A 27,471-nucleotide genomic window follows, 5' to 3' on the forward strand; every position below is an offset into this window, starting at 1 on the left:
TCAGTCAAAAGACAGATGACTAAAAAAAAGACTAGTAATTAAGTTGTAATTGTGCCGCTGAAAATATTAACAGCGCCTTCCCAATGGTTTTAGTCATTCTCTGAACATTTACTTTCAATGAAGTGACAGAGTCCTTGTTGTGGAACGCTGCTTTTGGACTGTTCAGGTAAGCCCTGTTCTGGCTAACCACAAGCGCTGGAATGATGATGCGGAACACAACACCAGAGAAGGTAGTGAGGAAACGTCGGCCAATAGTGCGCGGAATTGGACTGTCCCGCCCCAGGAGCGCCCTTACAAGAAGTGAATAAAAGCGCCGCTCCTGCGAGCCGCTGCCGCTGAGATCGGCACCGTATGGTGGACGGTAGTTTTCAGTGACGTGTGTCAACTTCCGGGAACTTTGTCTACAGCGATGACTATTACTGTTTGCATGTTACTTGTGACACTGATGTATCTCCAAAGTATTGACAGATTTGTTTTATAGAAATAAAACTGCTAATGTTATTCACTTAGATTGTGGTATGGGTCCCATACTCCGAGGAGTGTAGGGACGATGCGGGAAAGCCGTACCGCTGTACAAGGCAAGGTCCTACAGGAGGTGGTTTGCCATTGCAATCTTCCGACCGTAATGAGGATGAATGATGATGATGAAGACGACAGAACAACACCCAGTGATCTCGAGACAGGGAACCCCGTCCACCCCGTGCGCGAGAAGCGAGAACGCTAACGCAAGACCACGAGTTGCGGACAGATTGTTGTATAGCATTCCGAGAACGTAGCATCCTTAGGCATCCTATAAGCGACGATTGGGCAAGATCCCACAAGCTCCACCTCGAACCTCTCCTCGACGTTTGGAAATACCTGCTAGCCATTGGTTTTTTGATCTCAAGAAGGGGGTAGCAGTCAGTGGGTAAGATGTTTCCCTTACAAGCGTCATCTGTTCGCATCACTGACAAGAACCATGCGTTACCACCAAACCTTGGCAGTCCTAAAAAAACAATCGGCATCATCTTGCCTTGTATGAATGAATCTTCATCTTCTTTCTGGCGGTGGTTATCCATATGTTTCCACTGCTTTCTTGACTCCTTTATTTCGGGGTCGTTGTGATACATCAAGCACTCGCAGCTAAAGAAGTCATCTACATTGGCTTGACACAGCAACATATCCACTGAACGTCAGTTTGGCCAGCTTCTGGAATACGTGTGAGGTGGCGGCCTTCCTCTTGTTCGAAAAGGTGACGTGACGGAAGATGACCCATGACGGTGATACACCGAACTTCCAACTGAACTTCCAACAGAAGGGCCTCCATTTCTCGAACGAATTCCGGTGCTTTAGAAAGAGATAGTTTGCCACTTCATTCTTGTTCTTTCAGACTTGTTTTACCACCTTGGAAATGTTTACATCTAATAACCACTGCGTCATATGATGGTACATCGTTGCCGCGTATTTCCATCAACTCACTATGGATTGTAACATCATCATTCTCATTCAAACGCAGAAAACGAATTGCCACACGATGGTCCATGTTATCGTCGGGATACGCCACTTTTTTGGCTCCTTTTGCATTGTGGTGCAATATTACCGTGTGAGGTTTCAAATACAGTTGCCCCTACTAATAGGTTTTATGCAACTTGCAATGCTTTCAAAAACCATGCACAAGGTTTTCATATTCTCTAGCTCTTTACATACAAACTATTAGTACTACAGAAAAAATGAACAAGACTTCCTTAGAGGAAACTTAACGTAGCTGTATTTCGTACTGGGATACATTTTCGCTGGAGGGCACACATCCCTGTTATTCAAGAAAAACGCATTTGAAGGTCACTTTTGTAAGTTTTTCTTGAATAACTACAATGCTACGGACTCTAGCGAAAACGTATCCTAATACAAAATTCACCGATGTTAAATTTCCTACAAAAAGGAATTGTTCATTTTTTTCTGTAGGGCCAATAATTTGTGCATGGCGAGCGAGAGAATACGAAAATCTTATGTGTGTCTTATTTGAATGCGTTGTGGGTTGCATAAAAGCGATTGGTAGGGGCAGCCGAATCACTGTGTATATTCGAGGACTGCTGCAGATGTGTACGTAGGAAAGTTTACCTTTTTCCAAGGCAACAATTGAGGCTTTATGACTATGGTTCTTTATCTTCTCTCTGGTTTATAATATTATAATTCAGTCAGTCTTCTTATTAACATGCTGTACAGCGTGATCTTTTGTTTTATTATTAATTTTGAATACGATATGGACCAGTTCGCTAATATTAATACAAGACTGGAAATTGGTTTTAAGTGCGTCTTAAACATCATTGACTACTTTCATAAAATATCAGGCTCATAATGCTGCGTAACAGGAGGGTATAAACGCAATGCTAACCTGTCTACACGCTATAATCGCACTATATATATGTAAAATTGATTAATTTCACTCATCTGATCACACGATAATGGTGAGTCATGTTTTCTCGTGGTGTTCTCTTCACCTAAGTCTCTCTGATAAGTACCCCAAGAGTCTTTTCGTCCAGCTTTCGTCCTCAATTCTCCTACTAGTTGTTGAAGACTAATAGTATCGACTACAGTGTGCAGCTCATCACATCTTGTCCTTACATTTTCGTCTCCGACATGCTGAAGTCGTGAGACGATAGTTCCACAATGCAGGTGCAGGTGGCCTATATCGAGGACTTGTAGCATACTTCCTATTCTGTTTGTCATTTCGCGCTCTAAGCTACAGCTGGTTCCACTACGGCGTTCTGTGCTATATGAAAACTTAACAGACTCTTTCCAGGAGCTTAAAAAATTAACTATACAGTTCGTGATGGAGCTGCCGCTGCACTCATAGTCCATGAAGTAAACAAAGCCTCAGTCGTATGGAGGTCACATAACAGCACGTGAACGCTTATTTTAGCTCCGGAATTATTGAGGCTCAGCACAAATTATGTTCCTGTACCACCTCTTAATAGTCTGTTACGAAGATTAAAATCAGTATGCAGTAAATATATCACGTCGTCGATAGTACTGTAGCCCCTCCCAAATAAAACCCATAGTTTTGTTATGAAAAGGCATCAGCACTTAAGATGAAACTGTTGCATTTGAGGCACAGTACCCTTACGTGTTTATTGGAACGTGGTTTCATTATTCATTCCGTACCTGCACTGGTCACGTCCTTATCACTGCTGAAGGTTGCCAGCAACATGACTCTACTTGTTGTTAAAACCTTTTGACTGGTGCTTTTCAGGCATGGCCCGTCGTTAGAATATATCGTTCACTCTGAAATGTGTCAACAAAAAGGTTTTAACAACCTGAATCTTCAGAATGAAATTTTCACTCTGCAGCGGAGTGTGCGCTCATATGAAACTTCCTGGCAGATTGAAACTGTGTGCCAGATCGAGACTCGAACTCGAGACCTTTGCCTTTCGCTGGCAAGTGCTGTACCATCTGAGCTACCCAAGCACGACTCATAACATGTCCTCACAGTTTCACTTCCGCCAGTACCTCGTCTCCTACCTTCCAAACTTCACACAAGCTCTCCCCCGAAACTTGCACTCCTGGAAGAAAGGATATTGTTGACACATGGCTTTGCTACAGGCTGAGGGAAGTTTCCAGAATGAAATTTTCACTTTATAGCGGAGTGTGCGCTGATACGAAACTTCCTGGCAGATTAAAAATGTGTGCCGGACCGAAACTCGAACTCGGGACCATTGCCTTTCGCAAGCAAGTGCTCTACCATCTGAACTACCCAATCACGACTCACGACCCCTCCTCACAACACCACTACCGCCAGTACCTCGTCTCCTACCTTCCAAACTTCACAGAAGCTCTCCTGCGAAACTTGCAGAGCTAGCGGTTCTGGAAGAAAGGATACTGCGGAGACATGGCTTTGCCACAGCCTGGGGGAGGTTTCCAGAAGGAAATTTGCGCTTTGCAGAAGCAGACAAAAAAGCGAATTACTTTGTATGTGCTGCAAGCACGCTATCAAATGTGTACGCTCACGAAGTTCTTGGAAATATAAACTCGAAACTATGCTACTGCAAAAAGACAGCAAATAAAGGTATGTTATGCTTTAAATATAAGACTATACGTCAGCTCAGCTGTGTAAATATTGATGCAAAACAGAAAATTTGGTTCTGTTCGAATTGTGTGTGCAAACAATATGGCCTAAATGTGTTAATACAGGAAACATCACACGTAAAACAAAAACAAATACGGCATGAATCATATAGTAAATCGGTAGAACACAATAATAGTAATAGTCTAAGTTAAACGAAGGATAATGGAAGTGTTTGTTCTAAACTTAGAGAGAGAGAGAGAGAGAGAGAGAGAGAGAGAGAGAGAGAGACTGGTGTCATGCATGTTTGCTGCAAAGACATGTTTCATTACCGATGTGGAAAAGTGATCCCCTCAATGAAGAACAATCTAAATTACGTAAAAGTTTGAAGTATGCGGAAGAATACAAACGAGAATCTCGAGCTCTGTAAGATTTCTGAGTTAAACATCGCGAGCATATAAGAACGACACACAACAGACTCTAGAACAAACAGTGCGGAGATGATTTATAGCTCTGAAGGTAAGTGGGGTCAACACGCTGCCACTCCCCAACACTGTCGTCTACGATTTGAAAAAGTTATTCTTGTAGCAGAAAGCCATCCATTGGCGTGGAATCGCTTGTCATATAAATGAAACACCTACCACGATTGCTGCTACGGCATTCATCAAACGAGGTGCATGTCCAGCAGAAGTTCGGAAACATGCAAACTCGACAGCAGTCGGTAAGTTATCCTCAGATGATTACCTTGATCCAACTGGAAGATCGAACGATATCTCTAAAAACGAAACATCAGAAGCCTTTGGAATTACAGAAATGTTTAAGTCACCTGACCCATATCAACACATAGTTATGACCTACCACAATGGTCATGCATGAATCAAGAAGTAAGTGCAGCGAATGAGCGATTTCAGTCAATTACTAAACTTATTAAAAACGTTAGTACAGTGAACGTAAATAACATCGGCAGCAGATTTTACACTACTCATGGCCTATACCTCAGTAGTCTGGGAAAACGCCTTGTAGTAAATGAACTGCTTAGTGAAATAGAAAAGAAGACTCAACAACTAAAGTCAAGATTATTATTCTCAAATAAACATCAGTAGTCTGTTTCCAAGACTTCTTTACGCCAATCAGTAAGAACAGAGACAATCTGAGAAGTAATAGTCTGTTGAACAACTCCAGAAACCGTGTTTTTTCCAGTAGTGTTAAAAACATTTCAAGTCCATTGCGTGATGCTATACCATCAAAGTACAACAACGACCCACTGTCAGTAACAACAAACTGTGTGTGTTCTACCAAAATATCAGAGGTCTCCGAAGCAAACTGGGACTACTGCATCTTAACATTAATGATGCTATATCTATAAGCCATGCACAGGTATTATGTTTCACAGAACACCATGTTACCAGTGGATCTGAAATGCGTCAAACTGTGTGGATACACACTGGCAGCGAGTCATTGTAGATCTATTAAGGAGAAAGGAAGAACTATAATTTGCTTTAAAAATGATGTAAAATTTAAACTGCTAGACATAAGTAATTATTACGTAGATTTATACTTTGAAGCCTGTAAAACGGAAATTACTTCTAATGATACATCAGTTACAGTATTGGCAGTGTACAGGGCTCCTAAAGAGCAAATACGTATTTTTCTGAACTATATGTAACACCTTTTGAACGGTATATATTCAAAAAAAAAATAACAATTAAATATTCTTGGGGAATTTTAATATCAACTGCTTAACAAAAAACAACAAAAGGGAGAACTTGATCCCCTTATGGAATCATTTAACCTGATGGTAGTTAACTTTCCCACTAGAGTAACATGTACCTGTAAGAACTTAATTCACAATATTCTTGTGGACGGAGGCAGGATCAACTGTACCACTACAATGCAAATCATCAATGGACTGTCAGATCTTGATGGTCAACTGCTTACAGTAAATGATATTAACCTATGTCATAAAACTAATCAATCCTTTAAATCTTACAGGCCAATCAATAATGACAGGCTAGAAATCTTCACACTTTTCTTATAGCAGATCGACTGGAGCCCTACATTATATGGAAAGAAATATTAACGAGAAATTTAACCTGTTATCTAACGAATTTGTATCACTGTTTGAAGCAGTATTAAAAAAAACTTAACAACCAATCCGCAGGTTGCTAAAAGGAAACCCTGGATTACTAAAGGGGGCAGAATTTGCTGCAGAACAAAAAGAAATTTATATGAATCCCTGAAATTTTCTGATGATCCATTTAAAAAGGGGAATTACAGTGTGTACTGTAATATTTTAAAAAGAATTACAAAGAATCCAGAACTATGTACATTACATCCGGAATTGACAAAAAAGCAAAAACAACGCAGAGCAAAACCATTTGCCAAGCTATAAAATTGGGAGCACGAAAAAATTAGAATATATGTCTGATACAGAAGTATGTCAGAGTGGAAATATTGTAAGAAACATAGATGAAATTGCTAATACATTCAATAGATATTTTTTAACAGCTGCTGCGAAAATTGACTGTAAACGCTCAGTGAGTGATACATTAGCACTTCTGTATGAAGCTCATAGTGACAGAGTTGGTCAGATGCATGTAGTTCCCATCACAATTAGCGAAATCAAGCAGACAGTCAAAAAAAGATAGCAAAACTTTCTTCCGGGGTTCAACAAGTACCTTTAGACACTTTTATGGTTCTATAAGTACAGTCTTGTGTCACATTTTTGATTAATTCCTAATTTAGAGTATTGTCCTACTTATATTAAAATATGCCTGTGTGAAACCACTTTTCAAAAAAGGTGAGAAACAGGTGTATCTTCGAGTGAAACTGAAACTACATACGGCATTCTCCAAGGAAACCTTATACGCCCTCCGCCCCTCCTTGTCTACAGAAAAGATTCAGAAAATAATCTGAGCAAGCCTCTTACATTGTTTGCATATGACACAGTCATTTACCCTTACAAAGTTATCAAATGATCAATTCCAACTGCAATATTCAACATACCTGCATGGTGCAAAAAGTGGCAATTGGCTGTAAATAATGCAAAGAGTAAAGACATCTACATGATTACTAAAAGAAATCAGTTAAATTTCGGTTACACTATCAATGACACAAAAATAAATGTTATATATTCTACATAATACTTCGGGATTACAACTACGAGTAACTGGAACGATCACATAGATAATGTCGTGGGGAAAGCAAACCATAGACTGCGATTTATTGGAAGAACACTTAGAAAGCGCAACAGATCTACTAAAGAGCCTGCTTACACCACTCCTGTCTGCCCTTGTCTGGAGTACGAGGTGTGGTGCGCGATCCGCATCAGATGGGACTAACGGAGAACATCGAAAAAGTTCAAAGAAGGGCAGCTCGTTTTGTATTATCTCGAAATAGGGGAGAGAGTGCCACGGACTTAATACATGATCTGGCGTGGCAGTCATTAAAACAAAGGCGGTTTTCGCTTCGGAGGATCTTCTCGTGAAATTTCAATCACCAACTTTCACCTCCGATTGCGAAAATGTCCTATTGGCGCCCACCTATACAGGGAGAAATGATCATCATAATAGAATAAGAGAAATCAGAGCTCGCACAAGAATATTTAAGAGCTCGTTTTTTGCCTGTGCCTTTTCGAGAATGGGACAGTAGAGAAATAGTTTTAAAGTGATTCGATGAACCCTCTGTGACGCACATAATTGTGAATTGCAGAGTAATCATGTAGATGTAGATCGAATTACCGCCCAATATCCTTGCCAACAAGTTTCTTCAAAGTCCTAGAGTAACTGATTTTGGAGAATCGTGGCTCACCTGAACAGCCATAATATTGTCTCTCAATATCAGTTTGGTTTCCGGCAAGGAATATCAATTCATAATGCTGTTTTCTTCTTCACTAATCAAATTCTGTAATCTATTAACTGGAAATTGGCACCAATCGGTATCCTATTCATGGCTTTAGACTGTGTCAACTACAAAATATTATTAAATAAAACAAACTTCTGTGGGTTAAGTGAAGAAATGGTGACGTGCATTAAACCTTATCTTACAGATAGGAAGCAGAGGGTAACAATTACTGAGAGTAATGGAATTCCAGCTTGAGGCAAATGGACACTGAAGTTACACAAGCCTCGGTGCTGGGGCCTTACTATTCCTCATGTTTACAATTTGCCTCCCACACTGTCGCACTTCAGTGGGGAATTTCACCCTCTTTGCTGATAATACGACTTTCTTAATAGATAAAACAGCAGAGAAAAACCCCGAAACCTCTGCTAACAGCTTTTTTCATGATATTCTCTAGTGGTTTAACTCCAATCGACTCTTTGAATGGCCGGCCGGGTGGCCGACCGGTTCTAGGCGCTACAGTCTGGAACCACGCGACCTCTACGGTCGCAGGCTCGAATCCTGCCTCGGGCATGGATGTGTGTGATCTCCTTAGGTTAGTTAGGTTTAAGTAGTTCTAAGTTCTAGGGGACTGATGACCTCAGAGCCATTTGAACACTTTTTTCTCTTTGAATGTCAATAAAATTCATTGTGTACAATCTCATGTGACGCAGAAAGAAGAAGAGGATATAAATATAAAATGTTGTGAACAATATATACTGCAAGTGAGCTTTACTAAGTTCTTGGGTGTGTACGTCGAAGGCTAACTAAACTAGTGCAACCACATCATAGATCTGAAAAAAAAGGCTTCATTGTTTAGCTTTTGATTTACGTATAAATGTATGATATAAACATAAGGATACCGTTAGAGCTGTTAACTTTGGAAACTTCCATACAGTGTTATCCTACGGCACCATGCTCAAAAATTTTTCATCGATCAGAAGAGAGCTATACACTTCATAAGTGGTGTGCATACAAAACACTCGTGAAGAAATCTGTTCCAGAACCCCCAGGCTTTTACAATGACATCTCAGTATATTTTTCTCTCTTGCATTTTTCATTAATAAAAATCACTCTCTCTTCAACATCAATAGCGAATATTATAGCTACAGTGCAAGGTAAAAAGAGGGATTACACAGTGAACTGTCAAACTTTACCCTTGTATAGAAAGAAGTAAACTATTCGGGCCTCAAAGTTTACACTGCTGTACCTAGAAACATCAAAATTGTTTGTCCTGAAACATCAAAATTCAACAGCGAATTGAAAGAGTACCTTGTAGTAAATTCATTGTATTCAATAAGTGAGTTCTTAGTGTAAATGAGCAAGTACTTATGTAACATTTTATTGTATAGATGAGTGAGACATTTAATGCAAGCATTAATTTTAACTATTCCGAATATGAATGACTCATAATGTATTTATAAATATTATTATTTCTTGTCATGTATTATGATGTAATGTTAGTTGCTATGATTTTTGTCATGAATCAGTCAGATTGTGCTCCACTGTATTGTAAACATCATGATAATACTGACTTGTTCCGTACCCTACCTACCTAGTACAAAAATCAGAGTACACATCGTATGTTTGGTGATTCACTACTATCGATTTACCGCAAACCAACTGCTATCAATGTACCACAAACTAACAACGTTCCTAAATGAACTGTTTAAAAACTCCAAACCGTGCTGTTTATAATATAAACCTTTTTTCCTAAAGTAGTTTATGTTCTTCCTCAGAGTTCAAGCTACCTTCATACCAAATTAAATGGAAATTTTTCCATCATAAGAATGTAACCGACTGAATTATTTCCACGTTTAATAACATTAGTATAGAAGTATGGATTAAATATGTTGATGATTCTAAAAGCATTGTAATCTAACTGTTACACGCAGCTGCACTCTCATATTACTGAAATAGCATGAAATATGTGTATAGCTTTATTTGCCGGGATACCGCTTTTGGGGTGTTCAGCGGGTTGATACAAGTCTTTTTATTTGGCTCTACTTCGGCAACTTGCGCATCGATGATGATAAAATGATGATGACAATCCAGACCGACACACACACACACACACACACACACACACACACATTCAAGTGGCGACCCGCACTAGCGATCGAGCCCTGGACGCCATAATCGAGGGTCAGGCATGCTAACTAAAAGACCACGAGCTGTTGACCCGTAGCAGTAATTTTGTTATGATAAGTGTTGGTGACGGTACTAAAATGAAATGTGCATTTCCTGAAATTATCAAAAAGAGCTAAGGTGACGAAGAAAGTAAATAAATGATTTGCATATCCGTGCAATAATATTTGTAAGCACAATAATGTCTACGCCCTGACATATCTGCCTGTTATCGACGGCTGCCACCCCATATCGTAATCAAACGCATCCTCACTAAAAACCTCCCATTTTCTACGTCTAAAGCACGACGTCTCTCTCTTTTTCATACAGCATTTAAATGACGCCGTCATTGTGAGTCTTGTAGCGTCTCACAAGCTATAAAAGATACGTGATGCTCAGCGGCTAAAATGTGAGGGGTTCGTGACATAGATTAGCGTGAAAATCTGGATTAACCATGTTGATGACTCTAATATAAACACTGCATTCATTATTTTCAATGGTTTTATGTAGGAAGTATCAACCAAAAAATCTATTTTACAAATATGGTAAAGTTCAAAAGTCAAAACGTAAATAGCTTTCCCACAGAATAATTGTTGTTCCATATTTCGCGTTGTATTCTTCAAATAAATAAATATCTTGTAGTACATGCTTCCAACAGTAGTCTATGTTCTTCCTCGGCGCTCAAGCTATCTCCATACCAAATTTCATTATAATTGCTTCAGAGGTTTAGATGTGATAGCGTAACAGAGTTCCTTTCGCATTTGTAATATTAGTGTGGATATGTATACGGAAATACAGATGGTATGGATACGGATTAGTGGCCGGCCGAAGTGGCCGTGCGGTTAAAGGCGCTGCAGTCTGGAACCGCAAGACCGCTACGGTCGCAGGTTCGAATCCTGCCTCGGGCATGGATGTGTGTGATGTCCTTAGGTTAGTTAGGTTTAACTAGTTCTAAGTTCTAGGGGACTAATGACCTCAGCAGTTGAGTCCCATAGTGCTCAGAGCCATTTGAACCATTTGATACGGATTAGTATGGACAAGAAATTTCACAGCGTACCATACAATGAGAATTACGAAAACCTGGAATATTTGTTAGATCTCTGTGTCGACGTTTTGTTTACGTTCGCACAGGAATTGTTGGTGAAGCGGCAGTCGGAATTCACGTGGCTGCTGTTACTGAACGATGGAAACACAGACGCCGCGCTTTCCGAGGTCCACATTGAGTTCGACTCCCAATTTTTCGTCATTTTCCCGTCGACAAATGCCACTGTCGACATCCTGGAGGTATACAGAGTGGCGAATGGTTTCCCGCTGGCGACTAAGAAGTTCTGCACGTGGGACCACAGCACAGGCCTCGCTTGCACAACAGAGAGCGTCAGGAGCAGACGGAACGACCTGATGGGTTACGAAATGAAGACTGGAGTGGTCGAGGTAAGTCGGCTTTTCCTGCAGGAAGTTATGACTTAAACTGCTCGCAAAAGTTTTGTACCATCTGCAAATCTGAGAAGGTACGTGCGCTTACAAGGAGACCAGATGTCAGTCTGGGTTTTATAATTTCTTATGTTTATGGTACATGAATTTCAGAATTCAAATACACTATGTGATCAAAAGTATCCGGATCCCCCCCCCCCCAAAAAAACATACGTTTTTCATAGTAGGTGCATTGTGCTGCCACCTACAGCCAGATACTCCATATCAGCAACCCCAGTAGTTATTACACATCGTGAGAGAAGAGAATTTCGATCATGGTCAGGTGACTGGGTGTCACTTGTGTCATACGTCTGTACGCGAGATTTCCACACTCCATAGGTCCACTGTTTCCGATGTGATAGTGAAGTGGAAATGTGAAGGGACAAGTACAGCACAAAAGTATACAGGCTTACCTCGTCTGTTGGCTGACAGAGACCGCCGACAGGTGAAGAGGGTAATAATGTGTAATAGGCAACACCTATCCAAACCATCACACAGGAATTTCAAACTGCATCAGCATCCACTGTAAGTACTATGACAGTACTATGACGTTACTTACCCTCACATACTTCTCGTGTATTGACCACGAGGAAAAATTCGAGAAATTAGAGCCAATATTGTGAGTTACCGACAATCATTCTTCCTGCGCACTACTAGCGAGTGGAACAGGATTGGAGGGATCAGATAGTGGTACCGAAAGAACCCTCCGCCACACACCATTAGGGGCTTGCGGAGTATGTTTTAGAGGTATAACCAGCTACCTATCAAGTACGTGAGTGTGGGGAAGAAAGAGGTGCGTAGCCCACGACGCCTGAAATTCCAGATTTTATTCATCCAGTATTTGACAATAAAGAGCACTTTGCGACTTGCAGCAAAATTTACCCACAATTTTAAATCTTTATTATTTTTTTCTTTCTGACAGCCGCTACAATATGATGAAAGGAAAAATGTTTATCGCCTACTATTTTTCCGCTGGTCATGCAGTAAACGTAATGCACGAAGCACAACGTTTAAATTTATTATCTCTTTGCTACTACATGCGTTCGCAATAAATTTTCTAGACAGTATCCACATATTCCGCCGAATGTACCTACAACATTGTATCATTGTACGACTCACAGTTCAGGAGACATGACATCACGAACATTAAGCACAAGGCCAGACGCTGCGTCATACTGGCATGGACACACAGCTATAAATAAATACCTAGGCAACGCTGGGTTTCTCCGATACTTTTTGTATAAAGCTGCATGCTCCATAAGTATTTTCGTGATGGGTAAAATAAATTTCTCCATTTGTGTCTACTCATTAGTAGGGAATTCTCACAGCTAGAAGGCTCCTTGTGGTGTCGAATAACAGGCAGCCATGCTATGGAGACGCACTCACGTTTCCTACATGTTACGGCGTAAAGTCAAGCGCCGGCACGCCATTCGGGAACGACAGAGAAGAGGTGGCTGTGAGAAGACGTCAGCCAATCGCACGCTGACCGACCCCTCTCCAGGACGACAACGTGACAGTAGCGGCCCCTATATGAAGAAGACATAAGTGTCGCGACCGACTGGTGACGGCCCAGTTCTGTATCAGCTTCAAGAATAGTTCCTTGTATAGCGGCGTCAACTCTATTCGCTTCGCTTGTACTCTCTATGTAGCACAGAATTGAAATTGTTTATACTGAAGAAGATTGCTTATTTCGTATGTCGCTCTTTGCTTGTGACTCATCTGTGTAATTGCAAAAGTTAAGTACTGGAATTATCTTATTTTAATAAAATCCTTTAATACGGCTGTTTGAATGTTTGTCTAACGAACCGAGTAAGCAATCTTCCTAGACATCACACTACACCCAACTGAACAAGTCTGAAAAGGGTCAAATTATGGCCTTCCGCGTAGCAAAATTGCCCTTTCGGAGATTTTCCACACAAACTGGACGTTCTGCTTCAGTTGTAGAACGATGTTGATGCCAGTGGTCATGTGAACGCTTTTACGCCCCTAGAGGAGGTTCTGGATGTCCACGCAGCACAGACGTCCACCAGGATGGTCGTATTACAAGGCAGCAGTAGCAGTTGGAACAGATGTCACAGCACAAACAAGAGGGCTTCTAAGCCCAGCCGTCTCAACCCGTACTGTTGTGAACCGATTATTAGCAGTAGGACTACGGGCACACACACCTCTAGCCCGTCTCCCCCTCAAGCTATAGCATCGAAGACACGCTCGACTGGTGCCGTCAGAGGATCACTTGGAATATGGAATGTTGAAGACCTGGTGACCGCTGTCTCATAGACAGGATTCGTCCAAGCACAATGGTCCCATCCCAGGCCTTTTGGTCTGGGGTGCGATAAGCTACAACTCTCTTTCAGCTTTGGTGTTTCTCGAAGGGACGCTAACCAGTTCTCAGTACGTGCAGAATATTGTTAGACCCGTTCTTTTGCCATTCTTGCAAGGGAAGGTGATGTGATGTTCCAATAGGATAAGGCTCGTCCACACACTGCCTATGGAACTCAACGTGCCTCTACAAGACGTGCAGCAACTTTTCTGGCCAGCATGATCTCCGGTCTTGTCTCCGGTCGAGAAAATGCGTGATATAGTGGGACGAGAAGCGACTCGTGTAACTTGTCAACCAACAGCTCTTTCAGAACTACGCGAACAGGTCAGGTAGGCGTGGGATAACATATCCCAGGACAATATTCACCATCTGTAGGATCGACTGGATTCCAGAGTCGGCGTCTGCAGTGGCGCCCGTGGAGGCTACACCACATACTAACACGGGTGTCGCAGCATACCTGCTACCTCAGAATCGCTTATGCTACTCATGTGTAAATGTAATCATTTTATACACTCCATATGCATTGTTGCAACACTAAATCTTGAGTGGATTGGAAAGCTCTAAAAGGGAGTACTATTTTATTTCGGCAGTGAAAAAAATTATAAAAATCCGATTGCTGTGTGGTATCATTGTTAGAAAGCAAGAATGGAAAGAACAAACCTTACGAATAAAAGCAGCATACCAGATAAAGACAGTCTGTCTAAAGCGCACATCTGTGTAACTAGAATTCGCTGCTGGATAATATTCAGTATTGTATTGCTCCTGGGCTTTCTGTCCACAACGTGGTCGAGACACTGATATTCAGTCCTCTCTCATTCTGACGGTGGCCTTACTGAGGTCGTCCATTGCATGTAGTGGGCTCATGAGTAGGCGCGCTACAAGTTTCAACCGATGTCAGGCATGCACAGTCGGCTTCATGTCAGCAGATACCACAGGTCTATCCAGTCGGTTGATTCTTCCCTCCTGCAGGAAGATGAGCTCGCGCATTATCGTCTTGAAAAACTAACTCATCATCGTTACGTTTCCTGTAGCACTGGACGGTAGGTTGGAGGACCCTGTCCCAATATAATCAACAAATAGTGCTCGATAGCGATGACAGGCGTTCGACATCCTACCATGTACTGGCCCATAACTTGACTGGCCAACCACACTGCTGAACCCAGTGGAGGAATTCCTGTATCATTACGTAGTAAATAATGTGCTAACGCTAAGAAATACTGAAAAATTTATGGATAAATAGTGGCTCAAGAAGCAAGCGTTGAGGCAAAAAAATTGATACCTCAGATTCTTTATCGGTACTGTTGTACATCAAAACGTCTTGTAGACCGAAACAATTACTATTTATTTTGAAATACTGTTTTGTGAATTGATTCTGACAAAATGTTTGAAGAGCCCTTTCCGATCTAAAGTGCTTTCAGGAGGCGATGACTATCAGCTTATAGAAATTGTTGAAAAATTGTGCTTTACACATATCTGTATTCTTACTCTATTAAACCACCAGTTTCGGTAACAAAGGGACCATCTTCCGGGTAATGTGACATCACATACTGAGATGACAGAAGTCACGTGATAGCGATATGCGCACATAGAGATGGCGGTAGTATCGCGTACACAAGGTGCAAAAGGGCAGTGCGTACTTTGAACGCGGAATGGTAGTTGGAGCTAGAGTCATGGGTTATTCCATTTTGGAAACCGTTATCGAATCCAATATTCCGTGATCCACGGACAACGCAGTGATTGATGGCCTTCACTTCACGACCGAGAGCAGAGACGTTTGCGTAGCGTTTTCAGTGTTAATATACAAGCACCTCTGCGTGAAATAAGCACAGAAATCAGTGTGAGAAGTACGACGAAAGTATCGGTTAGGACGTAGTGGCAAAATTTGGCGTTAATGGGGTATGGCAGCAGACGACCAACGCTAGTGTCTTTGCTAATAGCACGATACCGCCTGCAGCGCCTCTCCTTGGCTCGTGACCATATCGGTTGGACCGTAGACGACTGGAAAACCGTGGGTTGGTCACATGAGTCCCCACTTCAGTTGGTAAGAGCTGATACTAGGATTCGAGTATGGCGCAGACCCCACGAACCCATGGATCCTAGCTTTCAACAAGGCACTGTGCAAGCTGGTGGTGGCTCCACAGTGGTGTAGGCTGTGTTTAAATGAAATGGGCTGGGTTCTCTGACCCAACTGAACCGATCACTGGCTGGAAATGGTTATGTTCGGCTATTCATGCACTTCATGTTTCCAAACATCTCACCAGGCCACAATTGTTCGCGATCGGTGAGAAGTACATTTTGGACAATTCGAGCGCATGATCTGGCCTCTCACATCGCTCTACATGAATCCCATGTAACATTCATGAGACATACTCGAGTGAGCAGTTCGCGCACAAAATCCTGCACCGGCAACACTTCCGTAATTATGGACAGCTATAGGGGCAGCGCGACTCATATTTTTGCAGCGGACTTTCGACGATTTGTTGAGTCCATGCCGCGTCTAGTTGGTGCGACATGTGGGAAGTAGTGTAAAAGTGTCAGCAATCATCCATCTAACCATCTCATAAGATTTGATATTTAAAATCCTTTCAACCCACACATTCAATATACGCCGGGAAAAAGAAGGTCAGGCATGATATTAGTAGCTACCTGTATAGAATAGTACAAAAGCGTATGAAAAAGAAACAACAACGTGTCCTTGTCAATATCAATAAAGCAATAACGTACGGCGATTTTTAGCATTCAATTATAACCCCTTACTGAAAGAAATCAATGAAAATTAAATCCATATTCTCAAAACGCTTAAAGTTACGTCTTTATAAGTTATTTTCGAAGAGCAGCAGTGGTCTGCAATTGAAAAAGTATCATGATGAGCTCTTCATTGGCAAAATATTCCAGAATAGCCCCTACTCTAATCTCCGGAAGGGGACTGTCAAGGGAGAGGTGACCATCAGAAAAAGATTTAATAACTAACGAAAGGATAACGAGCTACGAGTCGGTGAGTGGAATGTCAGAAGTTCCGACGTGGTAGGCAAGCTACAAAATCTGAAAAGGGAAATGCAAAGGCTCAATCTAGACATAGTGGGGGTCAGTAAAGTGAAATGGAAGGAAGACAAGGATTTCTGGTCAGATGAGTATGGGGTATCGACAGCAGCAGAAAATGGTATAACGCAAGTAGGATTCTTTATGAAAAGGAATCTAAGGCGAAGAGTGTGTTAGTGTGAGCAGCTCAGTGATAGAGTTGTTCTCATCAGAGTCGACAGCAAACGAACACCGACAACGATAGTTCAGGTATAGATACTGACGTCGCAAGCTGTAGATGAAGAGATAGAGACAGTATATGAGGATATTGAACGGATAATTCAGAACGTAAAAGAACATGAAAATCTAATAGTCATGGAGGACTGGAATGTGGCTGTAGGGGAAGGAGTAGAAGAAAGGGTTACGAGAGAATATGGGCTTGTTACTAGTAATGAGAGAGGAGAAAGATTAACCGAGTTCTGAAATAAATTTCATCTAATAGTAGCGAACACTCTCGTCAAGAATTACAACAGGAGGAGGTATACTTGGAAAAGGCCGAGATATACGGGACTATTTCAGTTAGATTACTTAATGCTCAGACAGAGATTCCGGAATCAGATACTGGATTGTAAGGCGTACCCCGAAGCAGATACAGACTCAGATCACCCTAAGTACTGATGAAGAGTAGGCTGAGGTTTAAGAGATTAGTCAGGGGGAATCAATACGCAAAGAAGTGATATATGGAAGTACTAAGGCATGAGGAGACACACTTGTAGATCTCTAAGGCTATAGATATTGCGTTAAGAAAGAGCTTAGTAAGCATTACTGTTGAAGAGGAGTGGACAACTCTAAAAAGGGCAATCACTAAAGTCGGAAAGGAAAACATAGGTATAAAGAAGCTAACTGCAATATATATATATATATATATATATATATATATATATATATATATATATATATATATATATATATATATATGGCTAACAAATACTTCAGTCGATCGATGAAAGAAGGTACAAAAATGTTTAGAGAAGTTCAGGTTTACAGAAATACAAATCGCTTAGGAATGAAATAAATAGCAAATGTAGGTAAGCTAAGACGAAATGGCTGTATGAAAAGTGTGAAGAAATCGGCAAGGAAATGATTGTCGGTAGGGCTGATTCAAAACATACACTCCTGGAAATGGAAAAAAGAACACATTGACACCGGTGTGTCAGACTCACCATACTTGCTCCGGACACTGCGAGAGGGCTGTACAAGCAATGATCACACGCACGGCACAGCGGACACACCAGGAACCGCGGTGTTGGCCGTCGAATGGTGCTAGCTGCGCAGCATTTGTGCACCGCCGCCGTCAGTGTCAGCCAGTTTGCCGTGGCATACGGAGCTCCATCGCAGTCTTTAACACTGGTAGCATGCCGCGACAGCGTGGACGTGAACCGTATGTGCAGTTGACGGACTTTGAGCGAGGGCGTATAGTGGGCATGCGGGAGGCCGGGTGGACGTACCGCCGAATTGCTCAACACGTGGGGCGTGAGGTCTCCACAGTACATCGATGTTGTCGCCAGTGGTCGGCGGAAGGTGCACGTGCCCGTCGACCTGGGACCGGACCGCAGCGACGCACGGATGCACGCCAAGACCGTAGGATCCTACGCAGTGCCGTAGGGGACCGCACCGCCACTTCCCAGCAAATTAGGGACACTGTTGCTCCTGGGGTATCGGCGAGGACCATTCGCAACCGTCTCCATGAAGCTGGGCTACGGTCCCGCACACCGTTAGGCCGTCTTCCGCTCACGCCCCAACATCGTGCAGCCCGCCTCCAGTGGTGTCGCGACAGGCGTGAATGGAGGGACGAATGGAGACATGTCGTCTTCAGCGATGAGAGTCGCTTCTGCCTTGGTGCCAATGATGGTCGTATGCGTGTTTGGCGCCGTGCAGGTGAGCGCCACAATCAGGACTGCATACGACCGGGGCACACAGGGCCAACACCCGGCATCATGGTGTGGGGAGCGATCTCCTACACTGGCCGTACACCACTGGTGATCATCGAGGGGACACTGAATAGTGCACGGTTCATCCAAACCGTCATCGAACCCATCGTTCTACCATTCCTAGACCGGCAAGGGAACTTGCTGTTCCAACAGGACAATGCACGTCCGCATGTATCCCGTGCCACCCAACGTGCTCTAGAAGGTGTAAGTCAACTACCCTGGCCAGCAAGATCTCCGGATCTGTCCCCCATTGAGCATGTTTGGGACTGGATGAAGCGTCGTCTCACGCGGTCTGCACGTCCAGCACGAACGCTGGTCCAACTGAGGCGCCAGGTGGAAATGGCATGGCAAGCCGTTCCACAGGACTACATCCAGCATCTCTACGATCGTCTCCATGGGAGAATAGCAGCCTGCATTGCTGCGAAAGGTGGATATACACTGTACTAGTGCCGACATTGTGCATGCTCTGTTGCCTGTGTCTATGTGCCTGTGGTTCTGTCAGTGTGATCATGTGATGTATCTGACCCCAGGAATGTGTCAATAAAGTTTCCCCTTCCTGGGACAATGAATTCACGGTGTTCTTATTTCAATTTCCAGGAGTGTATAAAAGTCAAAACAACATTTGGTGAAATTAAAAGCATGTGTGGTACCATTAAGAGTCCAATGGGGATTCCACTGTTAAATGCAGAGGACAGATCGGTTAGTTGGAAAGAGTACATTGAGTGCCTCTATGAGAGTGAAGATTTGTCTGATGTGATAGAAGAAGAAACGTGAGTCGATATAGAAGAGATAGAGGACCCGCTATTAGAATCGGAATCTAAAAGAGTTTTGGAAGAATTAAGATCAAATAAGGCAGAAGGGATAGATAACATTCCATCAGAATTTCTAAAATCATTTTTGGAAGTAGCAACAAAACGACAACTCACGTCGGTATGTAAATGTATGAGTCTGGCGATATGCCACCTGACTTATCCACACTATTCCAAAGGTTGCAGAAGAGAGGATATCGCACAATCAGCTTAACAGCTCATGCATCCAAGTTGCTGACAAGAATAATATAGAGAAGAATCGAAAATAAAATCGAAGACATGTTAGATGACGACCGGTTCGCCTTTAGGAAAGGTAAAGGCAACAGAGAGGTAGTTGTGACATTGCGGAAGATAATGGAACCAAGATTAAAGAAAAATCAAGACACGTTCATAGGATTTGTCGACTTGGAAAAAGCGTTCGACAATGTCAAATGGAGCAACATGTTCGAAATTCTGAGGTAAATAGTGGTAAGCTACAGGGAGAGACCGGTAATATACATTATGTGCAAGATCCAAGACAGAAAAGTAAGAGTGGAAGACCAAGAACGAAGTGCTTGGATTAAAAATGGTGTAAGACAAGGATGTAATATTTCGTCCATATTGTTCAATCTTTGCATCAAAGAAGCAGTGATGGAAATAAATGTTCAAGAGTGGAACTAAAATTCATGGTGAAAGGATATCGGTGATAAGATTTGATGATGATATTACTATCCTGAGTGAAACAGAAGAAGAATTACAAGGTCTGCTGAATGGATGGACAATATAATGAATACAGAATGTGGACTGAGAGTAAGTCGAAGAAAGGCGAAAGTAATGGGTAGTAGCAAAAATGCGAACAGCGAGAAACTTAACATTAGGATTTATAGAAATGAGGTAGATGAAGAATTGTGCTAGCTAGGCAGCAAAATAATCAATGACGGACGAAACAATGAGGACGTCGAAAGCAGACTAGCAGTGGGAAAAAGGGCATTCCTAGCGAAGAGACGCCCATTAATATCAAACATAGGTCTTAATTTGAGGGCGAAATTTCTTAGAATGTGCGTCTGGAGTACAGCATTGTATGGTAATGAAACATGGACTGTGGGAAAACCGGAACAAAAGAGGATCGAAGCATTTGAGATGTGGTGCTACAGACGATGTTGAAAATTAGGTGGACTGATAAGGTAAGAAATGGGAAGGTTCTGCGCAGAATCGGAGTGGAAAGGAATATATGAGAAACACTGTCAACAAGAAGGGACAGGATGGTAGGCCATCCGTTAAGACAGCAGGAATTAAGTTCCATGGTACTAGAGTGAATTGTAGAGGGTAAAAACTGAAGAGGAGGACATAGACTGGAATAAATCCAGCAAATAATTGAGGACGTACGTTGCAAGTGCTACTCTGAGATGAATAGGTTGGCACAGGAGAGGAATTCGTAGCGGGCCGTATCAAACCAGTGAGAAGACTAATGACTCAAAAGGATATGAACATATCTCACTAGGCCGAAAAGAAAGAATAACATGGTGGTCCCTTTGTCGTTGACTCCTCGTTGCAGGTCGCTCTCAGCGTCGGTGGAGGGTGACATAAAAAATAATGGCTGTCGTTAATGTCAGGTGCGTACCGGCATAAGAAGACAGTCTCAATCTATGGCGCAAAACTTCATACACGGTCTTTCAACAATTTATTATCAAACTGCGATCAGGACTTCGATACAGAAAGCCAAATATCTTAAAATTTCAAACAAACTAATACTTATTATTTAATAGTTCCGCTTCACGACCACTACATACTTATCTATGTTTGGCAGATGTAGTCACGGTGCATCTGGTTCCAGGTGTGAAGGACTTTTCACTGCAGCCAGGATTTGTTCTCAATGTAGTCCACAACGAGCCCTTTGCAGCACAGCCACGGTCGCTGTGACTGCATTTCTAGGACGTTCTTTGGTAGCTGGCCGCCTCGATACATACTTAAGACGATCGTCAGCCGCCAGGAAAGTTCTGCGCTCGTCGGTAGCCTCCAGATACTGTGCTTTATTTATCTGCCTAAAACACATATTTACATTGTATTCTTTATTGTACGTAGGAAATATATTAACGCGTATTTAGAGATTTAAAAGCTCATGCGATCACAATTTTTTCCACAAATTTTCTTGTTTTGCAAATAGCGTTACAAGCAACTAAGACATTGTTGAGCTATCAATTCACACCATTTAATCATAAGCGATAAATACAAACAAAAACATGAATACTATTAAAACCTACAGATTTTTCCCTGTAGGCTACGGTATTCTTTATAGGATGTCTTTTATAGAGGAAGTAGATTGACAGAGGCGGTATCCCATAATAATCAACGTCTTCACAATTCCAATCTTTCACAGTCAATTTTGGGACACGAAAAAAAGCTCTGAAATGCTTCTAACTCAGAATCACGGTCACACGCAGGAGAACTGTAAATGTCGATTCTATGAAGATGTAGCGTTGAAGAAACGTGGTTAAAGCGAAGTTGAATCATCTTGAAAGTGGCTGACTGGTCTAAATGTTTCCTCGTAATTCGCGGCTTTGTTGGAATTTGAGGTTGTACTGCTGCGTAATGTTCACCCTTCGTTTGTGAGGACAAGTTCCACATCTCTTGCCACTGATATTTTCCGTGGCCCTTCATCTCATGTAAATGGTCTATATCCGGTAATTTCAAATCGGGGACAGTTCTTATGGACGTAGCTTGCTTCGCTAATACGTCAACTACCTCATTATAGCGGATTCCAGTGTGAGAAAGCACCCACAGCAGATAAACTATCTCCTCCCTCCATTTACTGTGAATATATTCCGGTGCTACATTCAGTATAATAACGATTAGTTGTTTCATTCCATCTCCTGTGTAAAATATTTATGACACTCTGCGAGTCGGACACGTTTGAAGTGTTTAACAATAGAGTCGAAGATACAAATCTGAGTGTTCCCAAAATTGTCACTCTCTCCACCGTAAAAAAAAAAAAAAATAATAAAAAAATGAAGCGCTTTCAGGTAGTTTAAGGCTTTTAGGACTTGGATATGAGGGCATAGAAAAACGCATCCAGTATACTCTTTCTGGGGAATTGTAGACTCATTTCTATATACGAGTATAAAAGGAAATGTCCTAACTGATTGACTCATCATCCCCAGCCCAAACTGCTAAGAATAGAACCGCTAAGGAAAAACCCGTACGCATCGTTTAGGAGGCAATTTTTCGCAATTCCACCCCTAAAAAGATGGACCAACGTATGAAACGTTTCTTGAAAATATGTCACTACTAAGACAATTTGAAAGCTAAAACTATCAAAATTGGTATTTATTTTCTCAGTCACAAATAAGGCGGTAAAATAGGGGATGAAAAGTTTTCTGAAAATATTTCATTATGAAATCATTTTAAAGCTAAATCTGTGGAAATTTTTATTTGACGGATCTGTAAGAATTTGTATTTGTCATCTCAGTTAGAAATTTGAGAATTGCTTGTTTCTGTGTTTTTAGAAATTCAATCCCTGAGAGGATGTAATTGGAATTGAAAGTTTTTACGGTTATGAAAGTGGTTTTGAAGCTAAATGTATGAACGTTTGTATTTGGTTTCTTCATTAGCAAAAAAAAAAAAAATAAAAAAATAAAAAAAAATAAAAATAAATAAATAAATAAATAAATAAATAAATCACGTATTTCAGTTTTTTTGGGAATTCAGGCCCTAAGGGGGTGAAATAGTGAATGAAAATTTTATGAAGCATTTTAAAGCTACCTCCATGGAAACTGGTATTTGACTTCTCTTTTAGAAAGAAAGAAAATTGTTCCAAAATACTTGGATTGGACGCAGAGGACCTATACCTTGGCCGGTCCTTTCCGCTGATTTGACGCCTGTAGACTTTTTCTGTGGGGAAAGCTGAAAGATGCTGTCTACAAGGGCGTACCAGCTACACCCGACGTTATGCAACCTCGTATTACTGCAACTTGCTCGGACATCTCTACTGAAATGCTAGCACGTGTGCAGCAGTCGTTCCATACCAGACTAGAAACGTGTATTGCCGCTGCTGGTGGTCATTTTGAACACAGCCTGTGATTGTTAGTTGTCTCGTTACTGGTCAGAATCCACATAACTAGTGTATTCACTTATGTTGTTCTTTAGTGTGTGCTATCACAGGTATTGTACAATTGTCGGCGCAGTCACTTTTCAAAATACGATGTCTTGTAAACGACTTGCTCTAGAATCTTGCAACAAACACCACTGACATTCTAATTTACCCTACTTTGAGTTTGTTAATGTCAATTGGCACTAAAAAGTGCGTGTTTGCACAAAAATACACATACTGAGTATTATTACAATCTGTTGATTGGCTGACAATACGAGCCCCAGGCTACCAATTCATTCTGTGAAAACCGCATATCAATAGCACCATCCGTTTTCGCAATATTTGCGTTGCAAGTTTGAGGTGATTCATCCTGTACATACAGGACGTCTCACCTAAGAGTCGCCGTGGCATTTTCTGTGCTGTTGTAGCAGACGTTTGCAGTTTTGTTTTTGAATTGTGTAGCAGGAGTCTGGCCAGACGAATGTTACTCGTCACGTCTTTCATGCGCTGTCTAGTGTGATGAAAAACGTCGCTGTGTTTCCGTTGCAAATAAAATGATTTTTGAAGCGGAAACTTACGTGTAGATTCGATAGAGCGTTCCTAGGTTTGTCTAGCGCCATATTTATTTTATCGATATGATCGATATGCAGTAATAGGGACAATGAAACTCCAAGAATAACCAGTACTACAGCAGTGACACCTTCATCCTGGCCCTCACTGACTGCCACCGCCAAGCACGCAGCGGAATTGTGTGGCTGCTGGATTGCTGCTTATTCTTCTTGTTCTACTGGCACTGCTAATACATATAGGTAAAACGAATTCGGCGCCATCTGTTTAATGGGCACGTAAAATGCCTCTACAGAAACAAATTCCTTGAAGGAATTCCAATTACCATCATCTGACGCAAGAGAATCGCCATCCGAATGTGATCGTAAAGCTGTCGACACACGGGACATGTTAGCTAACGTTGACGTGGTGCTCTACGAACGTTTGTTGCGTCATTTCCTCCTGTTTCACGTTGAGGAGACATTTCGTCACGTGAAACACATAATAAGATCTGTGATATTTCAGCAACGTGTCATGTAAAGTAGAACCAATAGGAAGCAAAAATGCTCCCTACATCACAAGTAGAAAGCTTGACATCCACAAAAAGCAAGACGCCGTTTCGTACCTGTCGCTTTTAGTAGAAGCCCATATTCGATGGGTTCACCTTCCACCCTATACTGTTTCTAAGCACCAGCTCATAGGATGTCTCCAGAATGACTAGTTACTGGTGCGATTTGTTGCAATAAAATGACGGAAAAGGCCATATTGGTCAGTTAAAGAATTTTCGTATGTAGTTATAATCGTGTTGTAATTCGTGTGTTATCAGACCGTTTTAAGGCACCGGCACATTTAATATTCATGAAAAACGTGTTGTTCTTGTTATAAAATGTTATAATTAAATGAAATTAATAACATATCGGCGATTAAAGCCTACGGAAGACTTCTAGATAAAAAACAAAATGACTCATAACGAAGCTACAGCCGAGCATAGAGAGTGGAGGTACCATGATACAAATCAGACGTTATGTCGATATAGGGTTTGAGTCCTATTGCACCTAATGTTTTTTCACCTTCGTTATGAATTTAATACAGATAATTGCTATAGTACTTGATTTTATGAAAAAATAAGGACATTCTCTTCGAGAAATAAGTTTGTTAGATTTGGAGAACTTTTATAAACTGACGTCCTTACTGACTGTACATGTAACTCCTTTTTGTCTTACTAAGTGTTCACAGATATTGATGTTTTTATTTACGTGTACCACAGTCAGAACAATTTGCCTAGGATATAGGCAAGGGAGGAAATGTGCGTTTTGATAGAGCTAACGTAGGAATTTATCTCACATTCATTTTCGTGAACAAACTTTATGGTTTTCGAGCCAAATAAAGCCAACAACTGCCGCTGGAGAGCGCTGAGAACGCAAAACCACCTTAACCAGCTCGTCCTGTGTGCGCTGTGTGTAGTGACGTTGGATATTCCGTCTGTGTGCTCCTCAGCGTTAGTGCCTTTTCCCGTGTCGACATCTTAAGCCCCCTTAACGTCAAGAAAAGTGGTGACGTCCGTTTGTTTCTTTTGGAAGACGGAGGCAATGTACTGAGCAAGCGTAAAAACATTGTTCACATTCCCTTTGCCTCTTCTAAATCCGTGTAGACTCCTAGGCATCAAATTACTACTTTCAAGCCACCATTCCATCCTACTGTTCACCAAACACTCCAGTGGTTTTCTACGGAAAACGACAGCGTGATAGGACCATAGTTAGAGGCTATATCTGCATGTTCCATACTTTTCACAACTGGGATTATACACTCCTGGAAATGGAAAAAAGAACACATTGACACCGGTGTGTCAGACTCACCATACTTGCTCCGGACACTGCGAGAGGGCTGTACAAGCAATGATCACACGCACGGCACAGCGGACACACCAGGAACCGCGGTGTTGGCCGTCGAATGGCGCTAGCTGCGCAGCATTTGTGCACCGCCGCCGTCAGTGTCAGCCAGTTTGCCGTGGCATACGGAGCTCCATCGCAGTCTTTAACACTGTTAGCATGCCGCGACAGCGTGGACGTGAACCGTATGTGCAGTTGACGGACTTTGAGCGAGGGCGTATAGTGGGCATGCGGGAGGCCGGGTGGACGTACCGCCGAATTGCTCAACACGTGGGGCGTGAGGTCTCCACAGTACATCGATGTTGTCGCCAGTGGTCGGCGGAAGGTGCACGTGCCCGTCGACCTGGGACCGGACCGCAGCGACGCACGGATGCACGCCAAGACCGTAGGATCCTACGCAGTGCCGTAGGGGACCGCACCGCCACTTCCCAGCAAATTAGGGACACTGTTGCTCCTGGGGTATCGGCGAGGACCATTCGCAACCGTCTCCATGAAGCTGGGCTACGGTCCCGCACACCATTAGGCCGTCTTCCGCTCACGCCCCAACATCGTGCAGCCCGCCTCCAGTGGTGTCGCGACAGGCGTGAATGGAGGGACGAATGGAGACGTGTCGTCTTCAGCGATGAGAGTCGCTTCTGCCTTGGTGCCAATGATGGTCGTATGCGTGTTTGGCGCCGTGCAGGTGAGCGCCACAATCAGGACTGCATACGACCGAGGCACACAGGGCCAACACCCGGCATCATGGTGTGGGGAGCGATCTCCTACACTGGCCGTACACCACTGGTGATCGTCGAGGGGACACTGAATAGTGCACGGTACATCCAAACCGTCATCGAACCCATCGTTCTACCATTCCTAGACCGGCAAGGGAACTTGCTGTTCCAACAGGACAATGCACGTCCGCATGTATCCCGTGCCACCCAACGTGCTCTAGAAGGTGTAAGTCAACTACCCTGGCCAGCAAGATCTCCGGATCTGTCCCCCATTGAGCATGTTTGGGACTGGATGAAGCGTCGTCTCACGCGGTCTGCACGTCCAGCACGAACGCTGGTCCAACTGAGGTGCCAGGTGGAAATGGCATGGCAAGCCGTTCCACAGGACTACATCCAGCATCTCTACGATGGTCTCCGTGGGAGAATAGCAGCCTGCATTGCTGCGAAAGGTGGATATACACTGTACTAGTGCCGACATTGTGCATGCTCTGTTGCCTATGTCTATGTGCCTGTGGTTCTGTCATTGTGATCATGTGATGTATCTGACCCCAGGAATGTGTCAATAAAGTTTCCCCTTCCTGGGACAATGAATTCACGGTGTTCT

At 42.5% G+C, this 27,471-nt stretch overlaps 1 protein-coding gene across 1 annotated transcript in view; it reads left to right on the plus strand.

The window, feature by feature from the left end:
* The window catches only part of LOC126235408 (glutamate receptor ionotropic, kainate glr-3-like), a 161,047-nt gene that overhangs the window by 24,726 nt on the left and 108,850 nt on the right, over positions 1–27,471 (plus strand). Inside the window, exon 3 of the mRNA XM_049944130.1 lies at positions 11,177–11,476. Coding sequence (XP_049800087.1) covers positions 11,177–11,476 — 300 coding nt within the window. The remainder of the gene's footprint in view (positions 1–11,176; positions 11,477–27,471) is intronic.

Source organism: Schistocerca nitens, chromosome 2, assembly GCF_023898315.1.
Source record: "Schistocerca nitens isolate TAMUIC-IGC-003100 chromosome 2, iqSchNite1.1, whole genome shotgun sequence".
NCBI lineage: Eukaryota > Metazoa > Arthropoda > Insecta > Orthoptera > Acrididae > Schistocerca > Schistocerca nitens.